Source organism: Lolium perenne, chromosome 7, assembly GCF_019359855.2.
Source record: "Lolium perenne isolate Kyuss_39 chromosome 7, Kyuss_2.0, whole genome shotgun sequence".
Taxonomy (NCBI): domain Eukaryota; kingdom Viridiplantae; phylum Streptophyta; class Magnoliopsida; order Poales; family Poaceae; genus Lolium; species Lolium perenne.
Genome location: NC_067250.2, coordinates 40,972,235 through 40,982,060, shown reverse-complemented (window position 1 = coordinate 40,982,060; position 9,826 = coordinate 40,972,235). Strand labels below are relative to the sequence as shown.

Genomic DNA, 9,826 nt, shown 5'->3' with positions numbered 1-9,826 from the left:
TCTGGCGCCGGCTGCCGCCAGCCGCCGCATGGTCCGACACGGCTGCCACATGGGCCGAACCGTACCGGCGGTCCGGCTGGTCGTTGTGCCGCTTGCCGCGGTAGTTGTCCCGCCGGCTGCCATGAGAGGCGCCCTCGGCCGGCTTGTTCTTGGCCAGCTTGTGGTTCTCCCGCCTGGGCGGAGCCGGCGATGCCTCAGCCGGAGCCTTGCCGGCTTCCTCAGCCAGCGCGTACTTGTCCGCGATGGCCATCAGGGCCGCCATGGTCTTGGGCTCGCTGCGGTGCAGCTTGTGCCACAACATGGTGTTGGGCCGGCAGCCGCCCATGAAGAAGCTGATGGCCTGGATCTCGTGTACACCCTCGCAAGAGTTGCGCATCTCGCACCAGCGCGTCAGGTACACGTGATCCGTCTCGTCTGGGCCCTGCTTGCACATTTCCAGCTGTTGGGGGCGACCCAGCCGGCGGTAGGTGCCGGTGAAGTTGCTGACGAAGGCCTCCTCGAAGTCCAGCCAGCCGTTTATGCTGTCGGCTGGCAGGTAGTTGAGCCAGGTGCGGGCGGAGCCGACCAGCATCAGGGGGGAGTAGCGTACCGCCCAGCGTGTGTTGCCCCTGGCGATGCCGACTGCGGTGGAGTAGTCCAGCAGCCAGTCTTCCGGCTTGGCGGTGCCGTCGTACTTGGGGGTGTCGCGGGGGAGCACGAAGCCGTCGATCATGGGCTCGCCTAGGATCCGGGGCCCGAAGCACTTGGGGCCGGCTGGTCCTTCTTCTTCCGCGATGCGGGATTCCACGAGTCGGTCGATGCGGTCTCGGGCGTCAGCTGGCTCGATGCGCGGGCCCAGCCGGGAGCGGGCCGGCTTGCGAGCGCCACTTGCTTCTCGAGTCGGCCGGTGCTGGCGTCTCTGCGCCGATTGCTCGGAGTCTTGCTCCTGGTTCCGGCTTGGTGGAGGCCGGCTGCGGCCGCTGTTGCCGCTTCCCAGCCGGCTTGTCCGACTGGAGCTTGCGTGTGTGGTGCGGGAGTCTCGGCACCGGCTTGGTGCTGGTGAGGAGGACTCGGGCGTGTCCCTGGGGCCGTCCCTGTCGTTGCCTGCAGCACCATGAGCGTGAGAAGCTCTAGGAGCGTTGGTGTACCTGGGGTTCTTCGCCTGCTCGGCCGCAGCGTGGCACAGCTCAGCCACCCGCCTCGTCTGGCGGCGTAGCTCTTCGCCTTCAAGGCGGCTCAATTCTTCTGCGGCGGCTTCGGCCGCGCGCATGTTCTTGTCGGGGGTGTTGTAGATCGGCAGCTCCGCGGATGGAGCCGGCGCTTCCGCGCCGTCGCGGTCGATTTCGGCGGCTTGGCCGCCTCCCCTTCGGCGAATCTGGCCGGCTCGGCTTGGGATGTCGCCGCCTGGCGTGAAGCCGTGGGAGCGGTCGTACTCGCGCCGGGTGATTTCCAGCTGGCGCTTGGCGGCAGCCAGCTCTTCGGCTTGCCTGAGGAGGAGGAGTGATACGTCTCCAACGTATCTATAATTTCTTATGTTCCATGCTTGTTTCATGACAATACCTACATGTTTTGTTCACACTTTATGATGATTTTATGCGTTTTCCAGAACTAACCTATTAACGAGATGCCGAAGTGCCAGTTCCTGTTTTCTGCTGTTTTTGGTTTCAGAAATCCTAGTAAGGAAATATTCTCGGAATTGGACGAAATCAAGGCCCACGATCTTATATTTCCACGAAGCTTCCAGAACACCGGAGAGGCACCAGAGGGGAGGCCCAGGGCCTCCACACATGGTGGCGGCGCGGCCAGAGGGGGGGGGCGCCCCCCTGGTGTGTGGTCCCTCCAGACCCTTTCTGACTCCGTTTCTTCGCCTATATAAGTCGTCGTGACCTAAAACTTCGACACGAATAAGCCACGATACGAGAAAAGTTCCAGAGCCGCCGCCATCGCGAAGCCAAGATTCGGGGGACAGAAGTCTCTGTTCCGGCACGCCGCCGGGACGGGGAATTGCCCCCGGAAGGCATCTCCATCGACTCCATCGCCATCTTCATCACCGCTGCTGTCTCCCATGATGAGGAGGGAGTAGTTCTCCATCGAGGCTGAGGGCTCTACCGGTAGCTATGTGGTTAATCTCTCTCTCATGTACCCCAATACAATGATCTCATGAATTGCCTTGCATAATTGAGATCCATATGATGAGCTTTGTATCACTATTAATCTATGTGTATGTTATTAAAGTAGTCTATTCCTCCTTCATGATGTAAAGGTGACGGTGTGTGCATCATGTAGTTCTTGGCGTAGGTTATGATTGTAATCTCTTGTAGATTATGGAGTTAACTATTACTATGATAGTATTGATGTGATCTATTCCCCCTTTCATAGCTTATTGGTGACGGTGTGTATGCTATGTTAGTTCTCGGTCTAAATTGCAATGATCTATTATGTTCTAAAGGTTACTTAAATATGAATGCCAAATGTTGTGGAGCTTGTTAACTCCGGCTTGAGGGAGCTCTTGTAGCCCTACACAATGAATGGTGTTTGTTATCAAACAAGAGTATATGTAGCACAAGTGAGGAGAAGTTATTTATTTGTTATGTGATCAATGTTGAGAGTGTCCACTAGTGAAAGTATGATCCCTAGGCCTTGTTTCCAAATACTGCAAACATCGCTTGTTTACTGTTTTACTGCATCTTTACTTCCTGCAATATTACCACCATCTATATCATCTGTGTTTCACTATCTCTTCGCCGAACTAGTGCACCTATACATCTGACAATTGTATTAGGTGTGTTGGGGACACAAGAGACTTCTTGTATCTTAATTGCAGGGTTGCTTGAGAGGGATATCTCTGACCTCTACCTCCCTGAGTTCGATAAACCTTGGGTGATCCACTTAAGGGAAACTTGCTGCTGTTCCACAAACCTCTGCTCTTGGAGGCCCAACACTGTCTACAGGAATAGAAGCGTGCGTAGACATCAAGGAGCTGGCGGTGCGCCTCCAGATCCGCCTCGATGGTGGTCGAGTCGCCGCCTGTTGTGAGCGGGGAGCTGAACTTTGCCCGGACTTCGTCCAGCCGGGATGGTGGCGCGGGCTCCTTTGGGCCCGAGCCGGATGCACCGGCTGCCGCGGTGCGCTCCAGGACGGGGCCGCGGACGCGCGTGCTTTTGTCGACGGCGTCGTCGCCGGTTGCCATGACCTCCTGCACGACGCATGGGCTGGTGGTGTTGTTGCTGGCGCCGGCTCTAGGAGGAGGGCTTGCGCAGCGCAGCACCTGCCGCGGGTAGCGCGGCGGTGCGACGGTGGCGACGTAGACGTCGTGGCCGCCGAAGGTGATGATGCTGCCGCCGGCAGGGAAGGGCCTGTCGGCGAAGTAGCCAGAGTTGTCGCTGATGCAGTCGAGGGAGTCGAATCTCCAGATCAAACCTGAAGCGACTCGCTCGCCGGTGGTGATGGTGAGGCCCGTCCGGATGAAGACACCGGCCGCAGACGCTGAAGGCCCCACGGTGGGCGCCAAATGTCGTGGTATCGTCACGACATATGCCATAGGGTGGCCAATGAGATTGGTTCCTACTATGGTCTTACGGCGGTATCCGGATGCGGGTATGGGCACGAGTTACACGGCGACGTACCCAGGTTCGAGGCCCTCCTGTGGAGGTAACACCTCTACTCCTGCTATGAGTGTATAAGCTATATCACAGTACAATGGTGCTCCTTGAGCTGTATTCGGCTGGCCCTGGGAGGCTAAGGTAGACGAAGGTCTCTCTCTCAGGGCAGCGCTAAGATTAGAATGAATAAGGATCGATCGTCCCCCTGCACGAGAGGGGTGGCACATCTTATATAGACGCTGGCAATATACAAAGAAGTCCCTATGACCTAGTGGCCGGCTTCGCCGGCTCCGGCTTCCGCTCCTTCCCGAGGCGCCGATGTCAGGAGCCGTTGAGGCGTTGAGGCCCTGCCTTGTCTCTTGCCGAAGTCAGCGGTATGGAGAGGAAGTGTCCCTGTCGCCATCGATGGCCTGTAGCCATACGGCACGGCGTGAGCCATGATGGCGTGTCTGGCGGAGGCACTGTTGCTCTACTGTGCCCCGTACTTTACGGAGGATGAGATCATCGTGGACTTTAGCAGCCGGATCACCTTTCCAGTTCCTTCTCCTGCAAGGCTCACCAGCTCGGAGCCGGTCAGGGGAGAGACACACCAAGCATGATATGACAAGTTGAAGCCGGCCCAGCCATAACGCGGGCGGCCATGGCCAGACCGACATGGACTTTGAACAAGCCGGCTCCCAAGGCAGCCGGCCACGGCTCCAGCCGGCTGCTCCTCAGCCGGCCTTTGCCGCGGGCCAGCCGACCTTGAGCCAGCTGTTCTCAGTCTTTTGCCCTACCCGGGGTCTCCCCCCCCCCCCCCCCGACAACAATTGGGGTAGGTTTTTCTATGTATTTTAGAGTGAAACCTCTCAATACAAGAAACCGAGAAAAACTCCAATATCAAAAATGCAACAAGTGATTCATGCGGAATCCGTTTTCGATGAACTAGAGCTTGTCATGAGAATAAGCACAAGCTCTAAAACACCATGTGGATAAGATCCAAATAACAACCAAGAAAGATGATGCAAGGATGAAAAGGTTTGAGCTCTCCGAAGGATACGATCGAGTTACTCACTCGAGAGCCCTCTTGATAGTACGGCAACTAAACTATAAACCGGTCTCCAACTAAACCATGAGACCGGTGGGAAAGAAACCCTATCAAGAGCAAACCTTAACCTTGTGCATTCCACTTGAGCTTGATGATGACGGTCTTGACCGCAATAAGATGGAACGCCTTTCTTGATTGTGCTTGCTTGATGAAGTCATGCGAAATGCTACCCCATACTCCACTATGGGAGAGCTTCTTCTTCGGCGCATCTTCACATATCCATGATCACCATATGGATGGCAAGCTTCAAGCATATGATCTCTTCGAGTTGGCTCATCTTGAACTTGCACTTCATTTCTTCATTCTTCATCATGTTGATGTCTTGAAGTAACTTGAGGGCTCACTTCATCTTCATCTTCAAGACATACTTGATACTTGATATCCTTCATCAATTTCTTCTTATTGCAACCTTGAAGCCAACATATGGTTCAAGCATTCCCTATGGAGAACTCCTACAAATATAACTCAATGCAAACATTAGTCCATAGGGATTGTCATTAATTACCAAAACCACACATGGGGGCTCCATGAACTTTTAGCAGGAGACCAACTTTCAGTGTCGCAATCATCAAACCAAATAATTGATCCATCGACATAGCTCCTGCTAATACCATTCCCAACAAAGAACCCTCCATGACCTATTCCTACTAAGAAATTATTGCTACCAGGACCTGCAACAACAATGCATAAAACGATTCAACCATCTATCCACCGAATGAACACAAAAATGCTACATTTTTGGGGACTGAAACTAGCCAGAACTTTCAGAAATCTTGCAGAACTAGACAACATATGACAAAGATTAGTTGACTAAAATTACTGAAACCAACTGATGGCATATGGCGCAAACTCTAACCATAGTCGATCCTTAACCCCTGCGTAAAACCCTACCCAAATACGACCAAAGCATCCACAATCCAACGCTAAATTTCAGCATAAATATGGGCTCAACTGTTCAGATTCGACCATCTAAACAACCCTAGACCAGAAAAGGAAAAGATTCTGAGAGAGAGAGGTGAAGGCTATGCCGGAAAGAGTCGAAACCGTACCGTAAACTCGAGGAGGGTCACCCTCGGGCCGCCGCCGCGGAGCCATTGCGGACGGCGCACAAGCCCCTCGACACCCGCACACCTATTGACACCTTAGACAATGCGCTCTCTCCGATCGCAACGACAGCGAGGACAACGGCGTCGCCGGCGTCTCTTCCTCTCCCCCAACCACCTCGGAATAATCGCAACAGAGGTGGGGTCACTACGGAGAAGAAGCAAATAGAGGTGCGGTAGGGGATGAAGCAGTTATTGCGAATTAATTCAGGGGCTTATCTGCAAGAAAACGGCCACGCAACGCCCTTCCAGCAACTGAAAGTGGGACCCGAAGCACGCCGCCGACCAGAATACATCGCGCGGCGACACGTGGTGACCGTCGATGGGACAGCCAACCGTATTCAGTTACCGTATTTCGCATATTCTTGAGTACGGTGATGGAGGCGGGCAAGGCTGCCGAGTTTAGTGACGCGTCATGTATTTTACTCTACACGAAATTGACAAAATCTAGCAAATTTTAGTCTTGAAATGTGCACTGTTCACTATAAAATTTGTTAAAATTTATTATTTTTGTGTAGCCTAGAATATTCCGTAGGTTTTATTGAGATTTTACACCATTGTAGTATACATCATAGCTATCTATAGAATTTTTATTCAGATTTTTCAAAAATTTGAAACACGAATTCTAAGTGTTTGCAAATAAAGGGCTACACGTAGCTCGGCCTCCGTTTAAACTTTCCCGTCATACAACCAGTTATTGCACTTGGAGTGTCTACCACGCTTTCTTGGAACATGACAGCTGAAACTCTGAAATCATCTGCGTACACAATGGGTCTGAAGTACTCAAAGTTAAGCCTTATGGCATGCAAATGCAGTCTATGAAATCTGAATGAAACAATTTCCCCTGCTCTTCACCTCTTGTTTGTTCCGTCTTGTACCAAATTTGCCCATTACCATAGCCGTGGGCTGTGGCATCTCATTCTCCAAAGACATCAAGTTCATCGACAACAACTTGGAAAATTATTGAATAGATAGAGGAAATGCAGAATCGCATCCAAGCGCAGCACAATGCGGTACGGTGCACAGACAGTTTCTCGTCAGTTCGATACAGTTCGGCGGACCCTCTCCGGCATTTCCACAAACAAATGGCGTGCACGGCCATGGTTTCACGAAGCAGATAAACAACCCACATACAAAGATCTCAAAATCAAACAGGCTAATAAAATCGACGAACAAGAGCGCGCGAACGCGAGCGAGCTAGTGGTGGTCGGCGGTGGCGGCGGCCTTGGGGGTGGGAGGGTGAGCGGCGAAGATGCGGCGGAGGTGTGAGGCGAGCGCGCCGGACTCGTCGGCGCCGGCCTCGCGGTGGAGCGCGTCCTGGAGCTCGCGCATGCGGAGGGAGATGAGCTCCCCCTCGCGGCCGAGCTCGGCGGCGTCGTGGCCGAGGTCGCGGACACGGTGCTTCTGGCTGAGGGACCGCAGGCTGATCATGAGGATGCCCGACATCAGGAGCAGCTGCACGAACCCGTCCTTCCGCTTCGCCGCGCTCGCCAGCAGACCTATCGTGCGGCGACCGGCCTCGCGCCCTATGCCGCCGCCAGCCCCGCCGCCGCCGCCGGTGGTGTCCGCCATCTCTGATTCGTTAATTCGTGGGTTTTCTCGGTGGATCGTGCGAGCCGCGAGCTCGACGGTGGAGCAGAAAGGAGGAATGGAAATGGGTCGCGTGGACTTTGCGTTTTTGTTCTTCGCTCGAAGTGCTAGAGGATACTGGGCCAGATGGCGAGATAGTTTTCGGCCTTAGTGCAGATTGGGCTTTTGTAAGGCTTGTACGGAGTATCATGTCTTTGTGTGGGCCTCGAAATGTCAATACGCTAGGGGCGTCCGTCGAGCCTGTGCATAAGTGAAATGTGTTTTTTTCAAAGAGGCGAGTGTAGCTTTTCTCTTCATTTTTCTTTAAGAAAAATCCACCAATCCAATAATATTCATCAACAATGGTTCAAAGAGATGTAAAAGTAAAACAAATTACAAATATATTCTTAAACCACCTTCTTTTGAACTTAAAAAATTCTTAAATCACCTAGCAACAAGCACTAGAGTAAACAAAAGCGCAAGACAGTGGTCTACTACAACAAGCTCTACTATGAGAAGTTTTGCCAAACTCCGGTGATGGATATGTGAGGACAATGGTGTCTTCGGTTCGTGCTAGTGTTTGTAGTTTTCGCTATGTGCTTCAAATACCTTTGTAATTGTTATTATTTTTGAATTATTTTACTACTATTGATGATTATTAATAGTTTATTGTAATTTCACAAGGAAAAAAAAAACGCAAGACGGCAAGAGGCCACATGGCACATGGAGGCATGAGCCATGTGAGTTGTTTTGCTCATTTTATCCCCACGCGCTCCACGCGGCTACGTGGAATCTTGCCTCGTGCTAGCTCTCCTTCTGTTTTCTTTGAAATGGAATGGCCTTATCCAGTTATCCTGGCGTTGTCATCATTGCCGCCATTGTTCGCATGAGGACAAGTTTCAGCGTCACCTCAATGTCTGCTAGCGCCGAGTGGAGTAGTGCTTGCTAGCGTCGAGTGGAATAGTGTTTCACGTTTTGCTGGTACTTTGCGAAACTCCATCTATACCTTCTAGAAATAACATGTGCCAAATTTGGGTAAAAGCGGAGCGTTGTGATAGATTTGGGGAGTCACTATAAAAACCAGCTATTTCTAGGGATACGAAATATCTAGCATGCCTCAATTTGCTTGGAAAAAAGGTTTAATATTACTTTTGTTGTAGTTTTCGTTCGTATGCATTAGAGCATCTCCAGCCGCGTCTCCCAAAGCATCCACTAAATCGCACCGGATTGAGCGTTTGGGGGACGTGTTTTGTTTTTGCCATGTTTGGGGGACGTCGCTCCCCAGCCGCGTCCCCCAAACGCCGCCTCAAACATTAAAAATACTTTTTTTAGCATTTTTATTTCAATTTCCACAAACTAATACATAATTGGGAACGTGGTTTACAGGAAGACACAATTTGGAATATGGTTTTCCACAAACTAATACCTAGTTTGAACTATGGTGGACACAAATATAAAATTTTGCAAAAAAAAATAAACCTAACTAGACCGTGCATCGAAGGTTTTATGTGTTCGCTGCTAAGAAAGAACGCACACCCAGTCACCCAAACTGGAAAATCCAGCGGGAGGATGGTGTCCTTGTTGGTTCTACCGATGAGACGAACATCCAGAAATTCCGTGCATGTATTCGTTGCAAAGAAACAACACTCTTCATCAGCAGTCGTCCTCCTCGTCGGTGCTGTCGCCGTGGTAGTCCCGGCGGCAGCGCGTCTTGTCGAAGACCTTGACGCTCATGTCCTTGTCGCCGAAGTAGAAGAACAGGAGGATGAAGCCGGCCTCGAGGCTGTGGTGGCGCGTGAACTTCTCCCAGCCGATGTTGAGGTACATCTTGCCGTGCGCGTCGTAGATCACGTCGATGATCCACCGGTAGTATCCGCACGAAGCCTCCCGCAGATGCATCGTGCGCGGGCGGTCGTCGCCGGCGACGTACTCAGCGAAGGAGTCCGACAGCCTCTGGATGCCGCGTGGGTCGCCCTTGAGGATGAGGATGAACTCGAATAGCACGCCCAGCTCCACGTCCATCTCCGACGGTGAAGACGACGGCGTGGCAGGCGACGGCGAGCGTGACCCTCTGCCGCGGCCACGGCCACGACCACAGCCGCGAGCTCGGCCTGCGCCTTGATGACCCACAAGTATATGGGGTGTATCGTAGTACTTTCGATAAATAAGAGTGTCGAACCCAACGAGGAGCAGAAGGTGTTGACAAGCAGTTTCGATGAAGGATTCACTGTAAATGCTCACAGACAAGTATTCATGGGGTTTTGATATAGCAGATAAATAAAGTACAATTAAATAAAATGCGAGAGTAATAATTGCAGCGAGTGGCCCAATCCTTTTTAGCACAAAGGACAAGCCGGTTTGTTTACTTATAATGACCAAACGTTCTTGAGGACACACGGAAATTTAGTCTAGTGCTTTCGCTTCATATAGTTGATTAATCTTCATTGTTTTGATAAGTGTTGTGTGGGTGAACCTATGCTAATGCA

General features: G+C 52.0%; 1 protein-coding gene across 1 annotated transcript; it reads right to left on the bottom strand.

Annotated features, from left to right (window-relative positions):
• Positions 1-6,723: 6,723 nt before the first annotated feature.
• Positions 6,724-7,441, bottom strand: LOC127317736 (uncharacterized). Its single transcript, XM_051348335.2, has one exon. It carries the CDS (start codon positions 7,341-7,343, stop codon positions 6,969-6,971), a length of 375 nt encoding a protein of 124 aa, XP_051204295.1. The 5' UTR covers positions 7,344-7,441; the 3' UTR covers positions 6,724-6,968.
• Positions 7,442-9,826: the final 2,385 nt, after the last annotated feature.

Excerpts from the sequence above, each read along its gene's own strand:
- LOC127317736 (XM_051348335.2), bottom strand. The coding sequence starts at position 7,343 with ATGGCGGACACCACCGGCGGCGGCGGCGGGGCTGGCGGCGGCATAGGG.